The 22,551-nt window shown below is 40.4% G+C and overlaps 1 protein-coding gene across 1 annotated transcript in view; it reads left to right on the top strand.

Moving 5' to 3' along the window:
- The window catches only part of DNAH8 (dynein axonemal heavy chain 8), a 407,368-nt gene that overhangs the window by 338,828 nt on the left and 45,989 nt on the right, over positions 1 to 22,551 (top strand). The window contains exons 79-81 of the mRNA XM_073884828.1: positions 8,244 to 8,360; positions 10,198 to 10,299; positions 19,502 to 19,662. Of these exons, the coding sequence (XP_073740929.1) occupies positions 8,244 to 8,360; positions 10,198 to 10,299; positions 19,502 to 19,662 (380 nt within the window). The remainder of the gene's footprint in view (positions 1 to 8,243; positions 8,361 to 10,197; positions 10,300 to 19,501; positions 19,663 to 22,551) is intronic.

Genomic DNA, 22,551 nt, shown 5'->3' with positions numbered 1-22,551 from the left:
TCACATTGAGGTCTTTCAACCATTTTGAGTCTATTTTTGTGTGTGGTGTAAGGAAATGGTCCAGTTTCATTCTTCTGCATGTGGCTGTCCAATTTTCCCAACACCATTTGTTGAAGAGACTGTCTTTTTTCCACTGGACATTCTTTCCTGCTTTGCCGAAGATTAGTTGACCATAGAGTTGAGGGTTCATTTCTGGGCTTTCTATTCTGTTCCATTGATCTATGTGTCTGTTTTTGTGCCAGTACCATTCTGTCTTGATGATGACAGCTTTGTAATAGAGCTGGAAGTCTGGAATTGTGATGCCACCATCTTTGCTTTTCTTTTTCAACATTCCTTTGGCTATTCAGGGTCTTTTCTGGTTCCATACAAATTTTAGGATTATTTGCTCAATTTCTTTGGAAAAAGTGGATGGTATTTTGATGGGGATTCTATTGAATGTGTAGATTGCTGTAGGTAGCATTGACATCTTCACAATATTTGTTCTTCCAATCCATGAACATGGAACGTTTTTCCATTTCTTTGTGTCTTCCTCAATTTCTTTCATGAGTATTTTCTAGTTTTCTGAGTACAGATCCTTTGCCTCTTTGGTTAGATTTATTCCTAGGTATCTTATGGTTTTGGGTGCCATTGTAAATGGGATTGACTCCTTAATTACTCTTTCTTCTGTCTTGTTGGTGTATAGGAATGCCACTGATTTCTATGCATTGATTTTATATACTGCCACTTGACTGAATTCCTGTATGAGTTCTAGCAGTTTTGGGGTGGACTCTTTTGGGTTTTCCACATAAAGTATCATATCATCTGCAAAGAGTGAGAGTTTGACTTCTTTGTCGATTTGGATGGCTTTGATTTCTTTTTGTTGTCTGATTGCTGTGGCTAGGACTTCTAATACTATGTTGAATAGCAGTGGTGATAGTAGACATCCCTGCCGTGTTCCTGACCTTAGGGGGAAAGCTCTCAGTTTTTCCCCATTGAGAATGATATTCACTGTGGGTTTTTCACAGATGGCTTTTATGATATTGAGGTATGTACCCTCTACCCCTATACCCTGAAGAGTTTTGATCAAGAAAGGATGTTGTACTTTGTCAAATGCTTTTCTTGCATCTATTGAGAGGATCATATGATTCTTGTTCTTTCTTTTGTTAAGGTATTGTATCACATTGATTGATTTGCGGATGTTGAACCAACCTTGCAGCCCAGGAATAAATCCCACTTGGTCATGGTGAATAATCCTTTTAATGTACTGTTGGATCCTAGTGGATAGTATTTTGTGAGAATTTTTGCATCCACGTTCATCAAGGATATTTTTGTGTAATTCTCCTTTTTGATGGGGTCTTTGGTTTTGGGATCAAGGTAATGGTGGCCTCATAAAATGAGTTTGGAAGTTTTCCTTCCATTTCTATTTTTTGGAACAGTTTCAGAAGAATAGGTATTAATTCTTCTTGAAGTGTTTGGTAGAATTCCCCTGGGAAGCCATCTGGCCCTGGGCTTTTGTTTGTTGGGAGATTTTTGATGACTGCTTCAATTTCCTTAGTGGTTATAGGTTTGTTCAGGTTCTCTCTTTCTTCTTGGTTCAGTTTTGGTAGTTGATACATCTCTAGGAATGCACCCATTTCTTCCAGGTTATCTAATTTGCTGGCAGAGAGTTGCTCATAATATGTTCTTATAATTGTTTGTATTTCTTTGGTGTTGGTTGGGATCTCTCCTCTTTCATTCATGATTTTGTTGATTTGGGTCATTTCTCTTTTCTTTTTGATAAGTCTGGCCAGGGGTTTATCAATCTTGTTAATTCTTTCAAAGAATCAGCTCCTAGTTTCGTTGACCTGTTCTACTGTTCTTTTGGTTTCTATTTCATTGATTTCTGTTGCTTTAGGATGGAATGTTCTGAATATATCTGTGAAGTCCATTTGGTCCAGTGTGTGATTTAAAACCTTTATTTCCTTGTTTATCTTTTGCTTAGATGATCTGTCCATTTCAGTCAGGGGGATGTTAAAGTCCCCCACTATTATTGTATTGTTGTCAATGTGTTTCTTTGCTTTTGCTATTAATTGCCTCATATAATTGGCTGTTCCCATGTTAGGGGCATAGATATTTACAATTGTTAGATCTTCTTGTTGGATAGACCCTTTAAGTAGGATATAGTGTCCTTCCTCATCTCTTATTATAGTCTTTGGTTTAAAATCTAATTTGTCTGATATAAGGATTGCCACCCTAGCTTTCTTTTGGTGACCATTAGCATGGTAAATTGTTTTTCACCCCCTCACTTTCAATCTGGGGGTGTCTTTGGGTCTGAAATGAGTCTCTTGCAGACAGCATATTGATGGGTCTTGTTTTTAATCCAATCTGATAGCCTGTGTCTTTTGATTGGGGCACTTAGCCCATTTACATTCAGGGTAACTATTGAAAGATATGAATTTAGTGCCATTGTATTACCTGTCAGGTGACTGTTAGTGTATATTGTCTGTGTTCCTTTCTGGTCTATGTTGCTTTTAGGCTCTCTTTTTGCTTAGAGGACCCCTTTTAATATTTCTTGTAGGGCTGGTTTTGTGTTTGCAAATTCCTTCAGTTTTTGTTTGTCCTGGTAGCTTTTTATCTCTCCTTCTATTTTCAGTGATAGCTTAGCTGGATATAGTATTCTTGGCTGCATATTTTTCTCATTTAGTGCTCTGAATATATCATGCCAGTCCTTTCTGGCCTGCCAGGTCTCTGTGGATAGGTCTGCTGCTAATCTAATGTTTCTACCATTGTAGGTTACATATGTCTTCTCCCGAGCTGCTTTCAGGATTTTCTCTTTGTCTCTGAGACTCCTAAGTTTTACTATTAGATGTCGGGGTGTTGACCTATTTTTATTGATTTTGAGAGGGGTTCTCTGTGCCTCCTGGATTTTGATGCCTGTTTCCTTCCCCAAATTAGGAAGTTCTCTGCTATAATTTGCTCCAATATGCCTTCTTCCCTCTCTCTCTTTCTTCTTCTTCTGGGACCCCCATTATTCTAATGTTGTTTCATCTTATGGTATTGTTTATCTCTCGAATTCTGTCCTCGTGATCCAGTAGTTGTTAATCTCTCTTTTTCTCAGCTTCTTTATTTTCCATCATTTGGTCTTCTATAGCACTAATTCTTTTTTTTTAAATTTTTTTATTGTTATGTTAATCACCACATATTACATCATTAGTTTTTGATGTAGTGTTCCATGATTCATTGTTTGTGCATAACACCCAGTGCTCCATGCAGAATGTGCCCTCTTTAATACCCATCACCAGGCTAGCCCATCCCCCTACCCCCTTCCCCTCTAGAACCCTCAGTTTGTTTTTCAGAGTCCATCATCTCTCATGGTTCGTCTCCCCCTCTGACTTACTCCCCTTCATTCTTCCCCCCCTGCTATCTTCTTCTTTTTTTTCTTAACTTATCTTGCATTATTTGTTTCAGAAATACAGATCTGTGATTCAACAGTCTTGCACAATTCACAGTGCTCACCATAGCACATACCCTACCCAATGTCTATCACCCAGCCACCCCATCCCTCCCACCCCCCACCACTCCAGCAACCCTGTTTGTTTCCTGAGATTAAGAATTCCTCATGTCAGTGAGGTCATAGGATACATGTCTTTCTCTGATTGACTTATTTCACTCAGCATAACACCCTCCAGTTCCATCCATGTGGTTGCAAATGGCAAGATCTCATTCCTTTTGATGGCTGCATAATATTCTATTGTGTATATATACCACATCTTCTTTATCCATTCATCTGTTGATGGACATCTTGACTCTTTCCACAGTTTGGCTATTGTGGATATTGCTGCTATAAACATTGGGGTGCATATACCCCTTCGGATCCCTACATTTGTATCTTTGTGGTAAATACCCAGTAGTGCAATTGCTGGATCGTATGGTAGCTCTAATTTCAACTGTTTGAGGAACCTCCATACTGTTTTCCAGAGGGATTGCACCAGCTTGCATTCCCACCAACAGGTAGGAGGGTTCCCCTTTCTCCACATCCCTGCCAACATCTGACGTTTCCTGACTATAGCACTAATTCTTGCTTCTGCCTCATTTATCCTAGCAGTTAGCGCCCCCATTTTTGATTGCACCTCATTAATAGCCTTTTTGATTTCAACTTGGTTAGATTTTAGTTCTTTTATTTCTCCCGAAAGGGTTTCTCTAATAACTTCCATGCTTTTTTCAAGCCCAGCTAGTATCTTTTTTTTATTATTTTTTATTTTTTTAATTTTTTATTGTTATGTTAATCACCATAAATTACATCATTAGTTTTTGATGCAGTGTTCCATGATTCATTGTTTGTTCATAACACCCAGTACACCATGCAGAACGTGCCCTCCTCAATACCCATCACCAGGCTAACCCATCCCCCTACCCTCCTCCCCTCTAGAACCCTCAGTTTGTTTTTCAGAGTCCATCATCTCTCATGGTTCGTCTCCCCCTCTGACTTACTCCCCTTCACCAGCTAGTATCTTTTAAATCATCGTTCTGAACTCTAGTTCTGACATCGTACTAATGTCCGTACTGAGTGGGTCCCTGAGAGTTGGTACTGCCTCTTGTTCTTTTTGTTGAGGTGATTTTTTCCATCCTGTCATTTTTTCCAGAGGAGAATAGATGAGTGAGAGAACAAAATGCTAACAGAGTAACAATGACCCCAGAAAATATACTCTAAACAAATCAGCAAAGACCTGAAACCGGGGGAAAAGAAAGGGAAAGAAAAAGAAAAAGAAAAAGATAAAAACAAACAAAAACAGAACAAACCAAAACAAAAAAAAAAACAGAATATGATCAAATATGATCAGGCTGGTACATAGATCGGTGCCACACACTAGATTTTGGGTGTATTTTGGTCTGTTAGAAGAAAGTGCCTCCCAAAATTTTAAAGAAAGAAAAACTTATGTATGTACAAAAATAAGGGTTAATACGATGAAGGGATGGAATATGAATGTAAAGATGAAAATTTTTAAAAATTTTATAAAAGGAATTGATAAGATAAGAAGTTTGAAAAAAGAAAGAAGAGGATTAAAAAAAAAGAAAAATAAAAGGAGAGAATGTGATCAGGCAGGAGACTAGAACAAAGCCATACACTAGAGATTTAGGTATATTTTGATCTGTTAGAAGAAACTGTATCCCAAAATTTTAAAGAGAGAACTATATATATATATATATGCCAAAAATAAGGGTAACTTCTATGAAGGGATAGAATATGACTCTAACAATGAAAAATAAATTTTTTTTTAAAAAAGGGATTGATAAGATGTTGGCTGAAAAAAGGGAAAAGAAAAATTAAAAAAAAGACAGTTAAAAAAATTAACTTTGAAAGACTAAAGAATCACGGTAAAAAAGCCATGAATTCTATGTGCAGTATTCCCCTACCTCTGGAGTTCTGCCGTTCTCATTGACCGATAAACTTAGTCTTGGCTGGCTGCTCTTGCTGATCTTCTGGGGGAGGGGCCTGTTGCCATGGTTCCTAAATGTCTTTGCCGGAGGAGGAATTGCCCTGCCCTTGCTGACCCGGTTCAGTAATCTGCTCCGGTTTGCTCTCGGGAGCTTTTGTTCCCTGCAAGCTTTCCGTACAGCTTTGGAGGACCACGGTGAAAATGGTGGCCTCCCAATCTCTGCCCGGAGCAGCCGAGAACTCGGGGCCCCGCTCCTCAGTGCACCCCCAGAGAAAGGCAGTCACTCCCGTCTCCCCGGTCTCTGGCCGCACTCCGTGCCCACCTGGCCTGTGACCGAGCATTTCTATCTCTGGCACCCAACTCGGTGTGGAGTCTCCAAACCCAGCAGATCCCTGTGGTGCGCTCCCGTGCTACTCCTCCCGGGGGAGGAAGGGGAGTCTCCCCGGATCTGCCGCTTGTTGGGTCCCTGCTGGAGGAGCAGTGGCCCAACTGTACCATGGATCATGGTTTATGGCAAACCCGAGCTGAGAGCCCACGCCTCAGCTCCGTCTCTGCAACCAGCTGCCCTGCTCAGATACCTGGGAACTCTGCCGCACTCAGGCACCCCCGGTCTTTCTCTGACCCCGAGGGTCCTGAGACCACACCATCGCAGAGAGGGTTCCACCCCCGACTTAGCCACTGGGGCAACATCCCTCAGCAGAGCCAACTTCTGAAAGTTACAATTTTGTGCTCCACAGCTCTATCACTTGCCAGAGGTGGCTGCCAAAGGCCCCCTCCCCCGCCATCTATCCTCCCAAATATCACCTCGGATTCACTTCTCTGCACATCCTACCTTCCAGAAAGTGGTCGCTTTTCTGTTCAGAGAGTTGTTGATATTCTTTTCTTCGATCTCCTGTTGAGTTCGTAGGTGTTCAGAATGGTTTGATCCCTATCCAGCTGAATTCCTGGAACCAGACGAAATCCAGGTCTCCTACTCCTCCGCCATCCTGCTCCAAGATTCGGTAGTTTACATTTTTAAGAGTTGTTTGTTTGCCCTCAGTCTTGTTAAAAAGGAGACAACAGACCCAAAATGGAGTTACTTGTGCTAAGCCCACATCACCAAACTGAAACCAATATGTAATCTAACTGCAATTTCAACCTTCTCTCGAATGTAATTTTAACTGGTTAGTCTGGAATTTCCTGGTCAGCACTAGTGAGGTAATCCCTTAATAGACCCCTTTTCTCCCCCAAAGGAAGGTGACTTTGCCCAAAATAATCCTTTTCCTTATTTATGACTTCCTTGTGCCATCCTCTCTCTGCCTTTAAAAACCTTTCCTTTTCTGTAGCTCTTTGGGGCTCCTTCCTATCTAAGTGGATGCTGCCTGATTCATCAATCGTTCAATAAAGCCATGGAGATCTTTAAGATTTACTTGGTTGAATTTTTATTTAACAGTCTGATCTCCCAGGGTCAGGACATCTGGACCCAAATTACCCAAATTAATTTTCATGGTTTACTTAATATTTTAAAAGCACATTCTGAAAATCAGTAATTAAACCTTCTTGCTTTCTGAATTTTTTTCTCTGACCCATCTGTGAATTTGTCTAAACTAAAATTCATTTAGATTCCTTAAATGGTGGTATTAATTAGGATCTAAAGCATGGAGCAGCTGTAGTAAGAAGTATTGGAATGACTTGTGAAAATAGCATGTGAGTGTGTGTGTGTATGTGTGTGTGTGGGAAGGCAGAAGAGAGAAAGAAAAGTTAGTATATATTTAGAGGTAGAGAAGTAGAATTATACCTTTCTATAGATGTTTTGGGATTCTATTCTCCCCATGAATTCTCACCTCAACGACTAGGGTCAAAGGGCTAGGAGCTAACCCAAATAAATAATTGGGCCTCCCTTAGAGATTGGTTGTGCACCAAGGCAGAGAAAGCTGATTGTATAGTGATATTTGAGTTAATCTATGTGGTTTGCTAGGTGATCAGAGCCTGGAAGTACCAGTTCTAACATGGTCTCCAGAATATTGAGGCAACTGAATCATTTGATATGAGCCCCTTTGGATTGCTTATGGGCAATTTGGCAATTCAAAACAGCTACTGTTTCATAGGAGAGAACAAATGAGGGCAATGTGAAAGTTTTAAGAAGGATGTGTCATGTTTCACCATAGAGATTTGGGGTTTTCTAAGTCTGAAATTGCAAGATTACAAAGTGAAACTAGCAGGGGGTCTAAATGCTCTTGAGTTCTTAAGTTATTCAACTGGAAAAACAAAAATTTAAACCCTTACATTTAACATTTGAAATGTTTAAGAGTCCAATTTAGTATAAATGAATTCTTTTAACAGACATTTATTGAGCACCTACTGCGTTTTTTTTTGAATTGGCAATGGAAACCTAGACTTTTTTTTAAAGCCCAAGAACTCCAATTTGGCAAATATTTGAGGATTTGTTGTTTTTTTTTAAGATTTTTATTTATTTATTTTTGCAGGATAGAGAAAGCATGCACATGTGCACATCAGCGGGGGGTGGGAGGGTAGAGGGAGAAGCAGACTCCCTGATGAGCAGGGAGCCCAATGCAGGACTCGGACTCGATCCCAGGACCTTGGGATCATAACCTGAGCAGAAGGCAGACACTTAACCAACTGAACCACCTAGGCACCTGAGGATATATTCTTGTAAACCATCTGGCCATAGAGCCATGAAATAGTATTTCTAGTGGTTAATATATCAAAAATTGTATACTGTTCTTTTATGACATCAACTTATCTCTATATCATGCCTTAATTTTCCTGTATTTTATGTTTTAATAATAAGAGAAATCAGCTGCATTCAATTTTAAAATCTTACTTTTTTTCCTTGGTGTTGTTAAGGAGCGACGCAAATTTGGTCCCTTAGGATGGAATATTCCCTATGAATTCAATTCTGCTGACTTTGCAGCCAGTGTCCAGTTCATTCAGAATCACCTTGATGAATGTGATATTAAAAAAGTGAGTGAAATTGTTATTTTTTTCCCATTTTTATTGCTTTCCTCAAATCAAGGTTCTACAGACATTTTCAGTCTATAATACACAGTTGAACCCCCTGAGGTTCCCCCTACCTCCCCGAAAAGGGACTGCTCATTCTAATCCATTGTTCACTGGTCCAGCCATTTCCCCTCACTCCCCTACTGCCCCTAGGAGTGCGTTTGGACCCTAATCTCAGATTTGTGTTCCCCCTCTCTCGTCTCTGTCCTGGGCACATACAGCAGAGACAGACCACAAATGATGCAACTCATTGTGTGCAGAAACTCCACAACCTTCCTCATATCCCACCTAACTGCCCCCAGTGCACTTCAAGAGAATGTACACCTTAAATCAGACTTTTCTTCCAGCATCTCACTGATGCCTCTTCAGAAGTGAAAATGTTATCTTAGCCCACACAAGAGTTCTTTCTCAGGTTTAGTCACATCTTAACAGATGTTTAAACTTACACAAATAGATGGCAATAATTTCTAATAATAGTCACTGATCATTGTCCAGCATTTCATAGTTCTCAAAGTGCTCATGCATGAAGGATCTCACTTGAAACTTCCCAATTCTGTGAGGTCGGCGCAGAGGGCATTACTGTTATCCCCGTTTTACTGGTGAGGTAATGGACAAAAGAGAATAAAGGACTTCCTCCAGGTCACAGACCTAAGAACACAAGCCAGTTGTCCCTCCACATGTGTTAAAAAGGGTTGGAAATCCGTTTTCTCTATGATCTAGAGCAAGTTCATGAGCCTCTTATAGCCTGTTTCCTCATCTACAAAGCGGTCTTGGTTTCTGTAAAGAATAAGTGAATTAGCATTTGTGAAAGCACAGTATATGGTGCACAATAAGAACTCAGTAAATTCTGGTTTCCTACTGTCTCCCCTTCTCTTCTTTCTCATAGTAGATCTTGAAGCTAATTATAGATACTGGAGTATCAGTATGGTGATGGTAAGCCATGATGAATTTTTATGTGGGCCGCTGGAGGATCTAGAAACCATTATTTTTCCTTGAAGTTACAAAGGGATATTAAATTGAGTATGACAGCTTGATGAAAAATTACATTTTATGGGTTCATACTCTGTTATTATTTATCATTTTGTATATACAAATAATAGTTAACCTTGAAATAGATGTTTTGAAAGGCAGTAGAGCTGATGAATCAAAATTTAGCCAAGAGAAAGTAAATTAAAAAAAAAATCAAGCATTCTTACTTTTCCTACCCCAAATGTATTGAGTAAAAAAAAAAAACAAAAAACTATTAATATCTGTAATGTATTGTAGGATAAGATTGCTATGGAAATTAATAAATACTTTGATTTAGTTATAGCTCACAGAATGAGACAGCAAAGGATTGCATTGTAGAAAAATGCTGTGAATGAATAATTTTCTGGTTGTTCTCATACTGATTCAGAAAATATACAACTAAGAAAGCATATTAAACCATTGATTACTTGATTTTTTCCCACTTTCTTCACTAAACATGACTTTTTTCTAACAGCTTAGCATTACTATAATGAGTGTTATAGATGATTACATCCACAGAGTGAAAAAAATAGTCTTCCCCCCACATTTTAAATGATCAGTGAGTAATATATTCACTTGATATTTAGTATTGTAGATTTTTCTTTGGTGACCAAACCCTGGCAGTTTCAGTCATGTAATAGCAAAAGAGCTACTAAGAGAAGATTATGAGTCATTTTAAATGTGATCTAGTTTGTGCTTCCTTTTTGAGACATTTTCTCCAGGGAAAGACCTGAAATGTTCAGAGTTTCTTGTTTGGATTGACAATGAATAATCTTTTGTATTTTTAATAAAGGGTGTATCATGGAGTACTGTTCGGTACATGATTGGAGAAGTTCAATATGGAGGACGAGTGACAGATGACTTTGATAAACGTCTACTTAATTGCTTTGCTAGAGTAAGTCAATTTACAGAAAAAGCTTGGGACACATTTCATTGCATTTTCATTTTAAACAAGAATATTTGTTTGTTTGTAAATCAGTGAGCCAAACTTAAGGGGGAAGAAACCCAGAGAGCATAACTGCTGAAAAGAAACAGCCAACAAAGCCCAAACCCAAACCAAAGCCAAAGCCAAACCAATTAGCTATCTTACTTGTGGTCCAGAACACAATAGACATCAACTTTCAGTGGTCTGTAAATTTTCCCCTGTATAAATGAATTGCTTATTTTCAGGGTCTCTCCACACTGCCCCTCTTCCATGAAAACATGACAATTTATTTGCTACTTCCTCTGAATGCAAGTCTCACGAAGATTTCAAACCCCCAAATAAGTGACTGGAGAATTAAGCATAATTCGAGTATTCTCATCTTTTCCATTAGGACAACTGAAAATTGGTGAACTGTTCATTTTTCCCTCTGTGCCCAGTAAAATCTACATACATCACATTGGCAAACATTTTCTAGAGAAAATTATTCCTTAGCAATTACACTGTTCATGTCAGTGATAAATTGTATAAATATATGTACCAGGCTCAAGCTCTTCTTAAAAGTTTTACATGTTAAAGAAGCAATATACATTACCTAAGTGGAAAAATCAGATTTATGAGTATTTTATGGTTATTTGAATTCTTTGTAGTAGGATCTATATTGGTAATTCTCTGTTTCAATGATTTTTTTTTTTTTGCCCCTAACAAAAACAGCAAAGCATAAACTTTGGGGGTATTTTGGTAAATTGGAGGTTGACCAGGAATCTGATTTTTCTTTCAATCCTTATTTATTTTTGCAAGTTTTTCTTAATGCCATATGTGGAGAAAGGTGGATGGTGATAAGTGTTGTGTGGAGGTGGGAGCCTGGCTGCTGGAGATTAAGTCAGTACACACCTCCTAGAAAGCAACTGGGCAAAACTTACTGAAATTAAGTATTCTAGGTAGACACATCGCAGAACATTTCTAGAAAAAGTCCACAAATGGACATATACAATAATGTTTATGGAAATATGTATGTGGAGCTGAAGGTAACCATCATAGGTTGGGCTGCCTGTGGATTCCCCTTCCCCAGGGTACGACCTTGGTTGAGGCAGGCTCCCTTCTGCCGGGTCAGTACCTTGGGAGGGACAATGTGATGAGCCCTAGGTAGCCAATCCTCCAGACAGCTGAGGAAGTGAGTGCCTGGGTCCTGAAGAAGGAACTGGTGGTGCATTGCAACATCCCCTACAAATGCCTAAGAATCCTAAGAAGTAGGGAATGAGCACAATGGAATACTATTGCTCACCCTTCTAGGGTACAATCTGGTGGCATTTAGTCATATCAAGTGCGTGATACTTTCTGAACCAGACTCCCTGAATATATGTCCCAGAGAAATTCGCAAATTGTGGAGATCAGGACTGAATGGGGAAAAACAAAAATAAAAGGGGCCTAAACTCTGGGCACCTGGATGGCTCAGTTGGTCTGACCCTTGATTTTAGCTCAGGTCATGATCTCAGGGTTGTGAGACTGAGTCCCACACTGGGCTCCGTGCTGAGCGTGGAACCTGCTTAAGATTCTCTCTCTCCCTCTCCCTCTGCCCCTCCCCACTGCTTGCTCTCTCTCAAAAAAAGGGGGGCCTAGACTCATGAGAATGATAAAATAAAGAAATATGGTAAACTCACCTCTATATCTGAGGTTTAAAGGAATAAGAAGATGTCTTGTATACTGTGTGGTAGAATAATTGCAAAAGTACCAAAAAGTGGAGTTTCCATACTCGAGATTCTGAGAAGTGGTTAGATTTTCCATATATTGTACAGCTACTACCAGCAGAATGCTGGTGGTGAAAGATGAGGGGGTCAAGAATCCTAGTTTTGACTTAAACAACTGGGTAGAGAATAGGACTATTTACAGAGGAGAAGGGCTACAGAAGGAATGAGTTTTATTGGCTGGGGCCAGAAATTAGAAGTTCTGTTCTGATCATGTAACTTTTGAAATGCCCACTAGACACCCAAATGGAGTTGTATAACACTGAAGTTCCCTAAAGGCAGGGACTTTGCCTGATTACATCACTGCCAGATTCCCAGCATGCAGAGCAGAACCTAGAACATACTACAAGCTCAATAAATATTTGTTGAATAAGAGAATGAAGGAAGGTAAACAAGGCAGTTGGATTTACAGGTCTGGAGCTCAGGAGAGAGGTCAGGGCTAGAGAAAAAGTGTTGGAATTTGTCAGCATATAGATAGCATTTGAAGTCAAGATAATGGATGAGAGCATCATCTAAGAAGAAAGTGTAGAGAAAGAAAACAAGCTAAAGACAAGGCTTTGAGTATTTTAATGTATCAGGAAAGAAGAAATGGTCAACTGAGAGAGGTCAAGGAAGATGAGGAAAGGGACTTTACCTGTACTTAGTATTTGCCTGATAAATCTTTAAAAAACATAACCTACTTTTAAGAAATATTAAATATACAGAAAAATGTATAAAACATAAATATATAGTTTACTAAGTCTCTTCAAATAGACATAGAATATTTCCACCTCCCCCAAAGACTCACGCATGTCCCTTCTCCATCACAACCCCCCATTCCCTCAAGGTAGCCACAATTCTGACTTATACAAACTGTTTCTTTCTCACTATACTTTTACCATCTAAGTAAGTACTCCTTATTAACATAGTTCAGTTTTGCCTGTTTTTGAACTTCATATAAATGGAACCATAGAGGATGTTTTCATTTTGGTGTCTGGCTTCTTTTTCTCAATATGGTATTTTGAGATTCATCCATGTTGTGTGTATTCTACTCATTATCCTTTCCTGTGTTGGGTTCCATTGTATTGTATTGGTGGAAATTAAGATTGTTTCCATTTGGAGCTATTACAGATAATGCATCTGGGGACAGTCTTGTACAAGGTTCTTGGAGCACATGAATATGCCTTTCCAATAGGAGCGGAATTGCTAGGTTATAGGGTTTGCATACTTTCCATTTTAGTCAATCACATCAACCTGGTTTCCAAAGTGTTGTTCCAAGAATACATCCATAAATGTTAGCCATTCTGGTGGATATATAATGGTATCTCACTCTGGTTTTAATTTTTATTTCTCTGAATGCTAATGGACTTGAGCACCCTCACATGTTGATTCACTGTTTTAGTTTTCTCCTTTGTGACTTGCTTGTACATTCTTGCTTCTATTTCTCTTAAGTTATGCATCTTTTAAAATATTGATTTACAGGAGCTTTTTGCATATTCTGGATGTAATTTCTTTGTTGATTATGTGGTTGCAAATTTCTTTTCCCACTCTGAGCCTTGCCTCTTCACTCTTGTATTAGTCTTTTAATGATTAAAAATACTTAATTTCAGTATACCTGGTATATATTTTTCTATTCCTTTTATTTCAACTTTTCTGTGTCATTATGTTTCAGATTTATCTCTTATAAACAACAAATAGCTGGAATTTTTAGTATCTACTCTGAAGTTCTCTGTATTTTAATAGGCAAATTAATCATTTTATTGCTATGATTACTGCTATGTTTTGACTTATTCTTCCATCTTATTTTGTGGGTTTCATTAGCCATACCTTTTTTGGCCTTTTTTTCTTCTTTCCTGCTTTAAAAAAAATTTTTTTTTTATATTTCTGTATTGGTGAAATCTAACTCTACATTTTAGGCTTTACCTTCGAGCCCTTCTGACTTGTATCTTCCATACTACCGCTGTGGAGCATTTTGGTTCTTCCTCATTTTTATTCCCATTCCTGTTACTTATTAAGATAATTTTACAACCAGTGCTGATTTAGATTTACCAGTATGTGTACTGGCTCTCAGAAGGAGGGCAGCCCATTCCTTATGATGGGGGAAGCCTAGGAAACCTATGGGTGGCAGAAGCAGGGAGGATTGGTGGGGGAAGATGGGGTTGTTTTCTTCTAATTGTATCTATGCTCAGAGTGAAATAAGAAGCATCATCAGCTAAGGGGATGCAAGTCATCAGCTGAGGGGAGGGGATGGCAAGTTTGGGACATTTGAAGAAAGGGGAAGAGATGTGAAATAGTTGCCTTGGAGAGTGGGAAAGGGAAATATGTGATCCTAATACATACACTCGGTCTCCCCCATTAGATTGTAATGCCATTAAAATAAGAAACAGGTCATCTAAGTCTCTGTGTCCTTTCTAGCACCTAGGATACACTCAGTACATGTCTGTTGATGATAATAAACGTAATTTAATCTCAGCAGATTGAGTATTATGTGCCTGGAGTCATATTCATCTAAGAGTAGACTGTATTGAATTTTTACTGACCCCAGAGCGCAACCTGAAAATCAGGTATACTTTTTTTTTTAACAACACTTTATATTAGCTTAAAAAATTGCTTAGACTTTTTCTAAGAAGTAGAGTTCAAGGAGAGTCCTGATTAACCAACTCCCTTAGTTGGTTTGTCTTTGTTTTATTGAAATTGCCTTACTTAAAGGTGGCAGGAACACCTTCAGTTTGCTGGCAAAATGAAGGGGATTTCTAAGAGACCTCTTTGCCATCCACATCAGAACCAAATGGGTTCTCTGGATCTCAGCTCAAAGCTGCTTGTGGGCAAAGGGAGGGAGAGGAAGAGAGCCTGTTGCTCAAACTGTGGCACCTTCAAGACCTCCAGGTGGACAGTTCCTGCCTCTGACCTGAATCTTCCCCCTCTTCTACTTCTCTATTCCCACCCTATACTGCCCCCCCACCCCTATACTCAGGGCAATAGAAGAGCAGTCAGCAGACCCCAACCCCCTCTCAGAAGGCTACAATTCTCCATCCTTTGGGCTTGGGCTCCACCTGGGGGAAGCCCATCTGGGATTTAATCACTGCTCTAAATGAAAAGTTCATCCTACTATTTTCCATTCTTTTGCCCCGGGCAGCTTTTCCACCCCTCATTCCCTCCCCCCCCCCCGCCAGCCCCCACTTCTTTCTCTCTGTCTCTCTCTTTCTCCTGGCTTCCCTTAGAATTGCTCCACCTTCAATGGCTCCAGCTCTCTGAGCACTGGGCAGCCCCGCCCCTTACTCCCACCGAATGTACACTTCATCCTGCACTCCCTTCAGCCTCCTGTCTCATCTGTTCCTTCCCCTCGCCTGTTCCAGATGTCCCCTCAATAACTAGAGAGGTGAGTGTGGGTCTCTGGCTGTAAGGACATGGGGTTACCAGGAATCTCTACTGAAGAAGGCTGCAGAAAGCACCATAGGGCCCACATGCTGCCTTCCCCTATCTCAGTCTCTGCTTCTTCAGTCCTACCTTCTGACCTGCTGACCTAACCTCCTTGTGGCCACTTTACCCTGACCATGCTACTCAGAGGGAGGCTCGGTTTTTAACTGTCTATCAGTGCCTTCAAGTTGGACCCTCTGTCTCTATATGACTTTCAATCTGGGGCTTATCTTTGTTTTTATTTTTTATTAACATATAATGTATTATTTGTTTCAGAGGTACAAGTCTGTGATTCATCAGTCTTGCACAATTCACAGCGCTCACCATAGCACATACCCTCCCCAATGTCCATCACCCAGCCACCCCATCCCTCCCACCCCCTCCACTCCAGCAACCCTCAGTTTGTTTCCTGAGATTAAGAGTCTCTTATGGTTTGTCTCTCTCTCTGGTTTCATCTTGTTTCATTTTTCCTTCCCTTCCCCTATGATCCTCTGCCTTGTTTCTCAAATTCCTCATATCAGTGAGATCATATAATAATTGTCTTTCTCTGATTGACTTATTTCGCTGAGCATAATACCTTCTAGTTCCATCCACATCGTTGCAAATGGCAAGATTTTGGGTTTTTTGATGGCTGCATAATATTCCATTGTATGTATCTACCACATCTTCTTTATCCATTCATCTGTTGATGGACATCTAGGCTCTTTCCATAGTGTGGCTATTTTGGATATTGCTGCTATAAACATTGGGGTACATGTGCCCCTTTGGATCACTACATTTATATCTTTGGGGTAAATACCCAGTAGTGCAGTTGCTGGATTGTAGCGTAGCTCTATTTTCAACTTTTTGAGGAACCTCCATACTCTTTTCCAGAGTGCCTGCACCAGCTTGCATTCCCACCAACAGTGTAGGAGAGTTCCCCTTTCTCTGCATCCCTGCCAACATCTGTCGTTTCCTGACTTGTTAATTTTAGCCATTCTGACTGGTGTGAGGTGGTATCTCATTGACGTTTTGATTTGGATTTCCCTGATGCCGAGCGATGTTGAGCACTTTTTCATGTGTCTGTTGGCCATTTGGATGTCTTCTTTGGAAAAATGTCTGTTCATGTCTTCTGCCCATTTCTTGACTGGACCATTTGTTCTTTGGGTGTTGAGTTTGATAAGTTCTTTATAGATTTTGGATACTAGCCCTTTATCTGATATGTCATTTGCAAATATCTTCTCCCATTCTGCCGGTTGTCTTTTGGTTTTGTTGATTGTTTTCTTTGCTGTGCAAAAGCTTTTTATCTTGATGAAGTCCCAATAGTTCATTTTTGCTTCCCTTGCCTTTGGAGATGTTTCTAGGAAGAAGTTGCTGTGGCTGAGGTCGAAGAGGTTGCTGCCTGTGTTCTCCTCTAGAATTTTGATGGATTCCTGTCTCACATTTAGGTCTTTCATCCATTTTGAGTCTATTTTTGTGTGTGGTGTAAGGAAATAGTCCAGTTTCATTCTTCTGCATGTGGCTGTCCAATTTTCCCAACACCATTTGTTGAAGAGACTGTCTTTTTTCCATTGGACATTGTTTCCTGCTTTGTCGAAGATTAGTTGACCATAGAGTTGAGGGTCCATTTCTGAGCTCTCTATTCTGTTCCGTTGATCTATGTGTCTGTTTTTGTACCATACTGTCTTGGTGATGACAGCTTTGTAATAAAGCTTGAAGTCCGGCATTGTGATGCCACCAGCTTTGGTTTTCTTTTCAACATTTCTCTGGCTATTCGGGGTCTTTTCTGGTTCCATATAAATTTTTGAATTATTTGCTCCATTTCTTTGAAAAAAGTTGACGGTGTTTTGATAGGGATTGCATTAAATGTGTAGATTGCTCTAGGTAGCATAGAGATTTTCACAATGTTTGTTCTTCCAATCCATGAGCATGGAACGTTTTTCCATTTTTTTGTGCCTTCCTCAATTTCTTTCATGAATATTCTATAGTTTTCTGAGTATGAATTCTTTGCCTCTTTGGTTAGACTTATTCCTAGGTATCTTATGGTCTTGGGTGCAATTGCAAATGGGATCGACTCCTTTATTTCTGTTTCTTCTGTCTTGTTGGTGTATAGAAATGCAACTAATTTCTTTGCATTGATTTTATATCCTTGGGGCTTATCTTTGAACCCCTGTTTGTTTTCTCTGTTCTCAACATCTTACGGTGTGTCTCCTCTCAAACCAACAATTGTAGAACTTTATTTATTGTCCTTGGAGGATGACTGCTTATCTTTGTAAGGTACCTTCTAGAGTCTCCCGAAGTCCTTCCATGTTGATTTCTTATTCCTTATGTTGACTGTCCCCCAAAATGTCCTCCAAATTTGCTGATACTCAGCTGTGTGTGTGTGTTTGTGACTCCAGCTCTTTGTGGGTATATTAATAAAGTGATAGAAAAACAGGAAGAAACTTCATGTTGCTTTTATAGATTTATGTCATTGGTACTGGAGAACTCAGTGTGGTCAGTGTTGTGGCCTTCTCCTCCCTGGTTATCCACATCACTAAAACCATAACCTTTCTAATTAATGACCATGATCATAGCACTGTTCTCTTTAATAACTTTGAACTGTTTCTCATTTCTTAAATCAACGCCAGTCATCACCTGGACTTATTTATCCTAGATTTCACCACCTCCTCACCCTGCCTCACATTTTTGCATCAGTTCCTCTGTGCCTTTGCTGGTGTGGTCTCCCCAGTCACTGGGGAGTTCCCCTGTCGAAATCCTATCCTTCAAGGCTTATCTCTAAGATCACTTCCCAGATAAAGCCTTACCTGACATCCCGCTGGCTATTCCCTCTTCCTGCTTTAAGCCTCCTTGTGTTTTGCTTATTTTTATTTCCTTTGGCGCTTACCTTAGTGGACTTTGCACTATGGTTTATTATGTAATTGACTTATCCCTCCAGTGGGTCACAAGCTCCTTAGAGGAAAGAATGGTGTGTGACTCACCTTTGCCTTCTATTTCAGTTCTCAGCCCCGTGCCTTGTGCACAGGAGTTAACTAGGATAGAACTGGGGGGGAGGGGCAGGGTGGCAGAGGGAAGGGGGTCTAGAAGAGAAAACCAGCACACAGGACATTTCAGAGTGATCACTGGACCTAAAAAGAGCTGGAAGAAGGATATGGAAGGAAGATGCTAGAGAAAGTGTAACCTACTGAAGTAAAGCACAATCCCCATCTCTTTTCACATTGAGTCCTCCGAGGGATTCAGACATCCTGCCTGCACTTCTGTTCCTCCTGTCTTCCTGTTACTTCCCTTCCTGCTGAGAAAATTGCTGTTAGACACTGAAGTCATTGCCTCAAATCTGGCTCATAGGCATTCAGCATTCTTTTTTTTTTCCTCCTCAGAATAAGTCTATTCACACCAAGTGTGTATTTGTTCTCTTGCTTTTACATTACAGATAATCAATTCATATGGAATGAGAAAAAGATGTCTTCAGGCAAACAATAAGACAGTTGGATACATTTGCTTCTTGTGGCCAGGAACATAACTTAATTAACAGAGGGAGCTCTCCAGCTTGGGATGGGAGGGGAGACAATTGTTAAGTTTTCCTGGCCTTGAGTGGTGCAGGGTGCTGCTGTGAGCCACCCTGAGCACAGCACATTCCCCGGCATGAACCCTGTTTTGGGGGCAAAGGGAGGCCATGGAAATGCCCAGATCCTCTCTCCTGTGTATGGTTATGGCCTCCTCTCTGCAGTGTGTTCTCATTCGCCTTCAAAAGTGGGATGGGGGATCGTGAGTTTAGTGGAGCAAAGAGAGTGTGCTTGCAAGGCTGGCTCTCTTGTCACTGTTAGCAAGCGTCTTCTTTGGTGTTCAAGAGAGGCTCAGGCTTCACCGTTTTTGTGTCATGTGGCCTTTCTTTTTTCTTTGTATTGTGCTAATTATTTCTATCCGTGGTTTTCTTAAGATCCTTTCAAACTCAATATAAAAATCTATTAAAATGGAAATAAGGTGACCCTTCCTTCCTTATAGTTTTCATTTAGATGTTCATCACTTTTATTTCTTCTTTTTTCTCTCCTGCATAGGTCTGGTTCAGTGAGAAGATGTTTGAACCATCATTCTGTTTTTATACTGGATATAAAATCCCCTTGTGCAAAACCCTGGATCAGTATTTTGAGTACATCCAGTCACTGCCATCCCTAGATAACCCTGAAGTCTTTGGGCTACACCCTAATGCTGATATCACGTAAGTTCCTGGCATTTTTTAATTTTAAGGGATCATTTGTAACTCAGCCTGGCAAAGGCTGTGCATTTCATTTTCTCTTAATTTCTTTCCTTTCCCTTCTTTTTATTTTGCTGTGAAAAATAATGTCACTTCCTGTCTCCCAATTACAACTTTGTCATAACTTGGCCATCTCTCCCCACACTAAATCCTGATGCTCCAGAGTTTATGACAATGTTTAAGCTCTAATTTATGCATTGATTATTTCTCGTCTGTCATGTTGTAAAACCAGCTGATGTTATTGGTATTGATGCTTTCTACTGATAAGACAATAGTCTCCCAGCTCCTTGCCTCTTACCTTAAAAAAAAAAATCCATTAAAAATAATGATCATAAACAGAGTCCAAAAGGGCCAGGAGGATAGAAAGAAGAGGATGAGGAATTGTGTTTTTGCTTGATCCTCTCTCTTGTGGCCCCTGTGCCCTTACTTGCTCAGTTGCTTCCTTCAGTCTCTAACAGAGACATGGTGCCCATGGTGGGCATAGAGCCTGGAGGAAAGGCTCTTTCAGCTCAGTGTGAGGCCCCTGCTCTGGTCACTGAGCTAAGAGATGGTAAGTGAAGAGACAAGAAATACATCCAAATCCCAAGTCCCTTCTCAGACCCACCCTTTGAATGAGGGAACCTGAAAACAAGGCTATCCAGTTCCACCGAGAGGGCACCAAGAAGCCCCAGCTGAGATTCTCCTGTGGATGGTCATTGCCTCTGGCCCATTGAGGAAAGACCAGGGAGTTCATGTCTAGAAGAGTGGCTTCAGGGGATGGAAGAGACCAAGATACCTCTGGCAGATTCTAAGCTGTGACAACCTATTGAGAAGGAATGGGATGTTCCTCTCTCCTAGTCACTCATCTGCCACTGCAATTTTAACAACTCTGCAAAGGGGCAGGGACATTTCTCACCTTCTGCTTCTCTGCCCTTGCCCAGCATCCATGGAGTCCCAGAGAGCTCCCCCTGCATTGTCTCTCTCTCCCTGAACCTACATACACTTCACCCCTCGTGTGAGGCTTGGCCTCCTGGCCTCTTGGTCACCCATACTGATTCTAACTTGTCCAAATCCTCTGATCTCTCCCATGTTGCTCTTCATCTTCAAAGACGTGGGCATGACCCAGAAGAGCCATGAATGGCTAACGCTCTTTTCAGACCCCATGATGGAACCATGATGGCTCTGGTGGTTATATGAATAGGCCATCGTAAGTTAGCTGGAGACAGGAAAGAAGTGAAGAAATAAAAAGATTCCTCAGGGATCCATTTGGAATCAACTCAAACATTATCTCAAAGAAAGAACACAGAGAAATAGTTTTGCTTTAGCTGAAACTCTAAAAATCTGAGGTAGACCATGTCACTCCTCTGTTTGGAAGCCTCCTAAGTTTCCCATCTCACTCCAAGTCAAGGTCAAAGGCAGACAGTGACCTACAGGTGAACTGCAAGGGCCACAAAGACCACCTGCCCCCACCTCTTGGCCTGGTCTCCTCTGCCCTCGCCCTCACTCACTGCCCAGCTCCAGCTCCCATGAGCTTCCTGTTACTCAGGCCAGATGGCTCCCCCATGGGATACTTGCACCTCCCAGAACATCCCCCCCCTCCCCCAGATATCATTGTAAAGACCAGATACCACCTTTTCTGGTCTTTACTTAAACATTACCTTTTCAATGATGTCTTCCCTCACTGCCCTATTTAAAAATTGCAGACCACTCCCAGCCCTCACCCCAGATTCCATCCTTCTTGCTTGCTCCTTTCTTTAGATTGTATCACCAACTGGCTTACTCTGTATTTACTTACTTATTTGCTATCATCTTTCTACCAATTAAACATAAGCACCATCGTGTCTGAAACTTACGTCTATTTTTCCTGCTACTGTATCTCTAGCGCTACATGGTGCCAGATGCTCAGGGACTACTCATTGAATGTGCCAGTGATACTAAATTCTTCTGGATTATGAAGAATCTAATTAATGGGGATGGTCTATAGAAACAGCTCATGAGTCCATGTGGGTGGGCAGAAAAATGGCCAATGTTTTAAAGCAGTTATACATTAGTAATTGAAGCAGCTCACATATGAGGGCGCTGAACTTTGATTTCATCCTTGGCAAGAGCCCAAGGAGTCATGACAGCTGGTTCCTGGAGAATTGGATCCCATTGGGCACTACAGGATTCTGCTGAGGAATGCGAAAAGCAGGGTTGAACTCATCTCATCCTGTATGACCAAAGCAGTTTTGGTCATCAGCTCTCAAGAAAGATAAACCAGAACTAGAAAAGGCGCAGAGAAGTACAACTAAAATGTAACCCAGATGGGAGGCAGTGTTGAGACAAACTATTTTTTTCCCCTTGACTCTTTATTTTGAACTATTATAAACCCTCCAAAATGTACAGGGAACACCATATACCCTTCACCCAGAGTCATCAGTTGTTAACATCTTGTACCATTTGCCTTTTCTCTTTCTGTATTTTTATCTTTGTATATTTATAGATCTATAGTTATATCCATGTGTAACTGCATCTATTTCTCTCTGTCTCTCTGTCTCTGTGTGTGTGTGTGTGTGTGTGTGTGTGTGTGTGTGTGTGTGTGTGTGTGATTATAGCCCCTCTCAATGGCTAGAGCTAGGAAATAAGTACTTTTTAAAATGTCATGAGCTAATACTAATAGCTCCAATTTGAAAGGTATATGTCATGTCTCTTCCTTGTCATCCCTCATTTTGATATTGATATCTCCTTTCTCCCATGGTAAGAGCTCTGGTTCTCAGTAAGTTCAATATTTACTCATTTGCTCTGAATCACTCCACTGATACCACTACCAACAACAAATATATTAAGTAGAGGTCAAGATTTCTTTGCAGTTCTTTTCATCCCTAGAATATATCC

Source organism: Callorhinus ursinus, unplaced genomic scaffold, assembly GCF_003265705.2.
Source record: "Callorhinus ursinus isolate GAN/ISIS: 27379988/994484 unplaced genomic scaffold, GSC_fseal_2.0 scaffold59, whole genome shotgun sequence".
NCBI lineage: Eukaryota > Metazoa > Chordata > Mammalia > Carnivora > Otariidae > Callorhinus > Callorhinus ursinus.
Note: the sequence above shows the minus strand (reverse complement) of the source record. Positions and strands in the feature narration are given on the sequence as shown.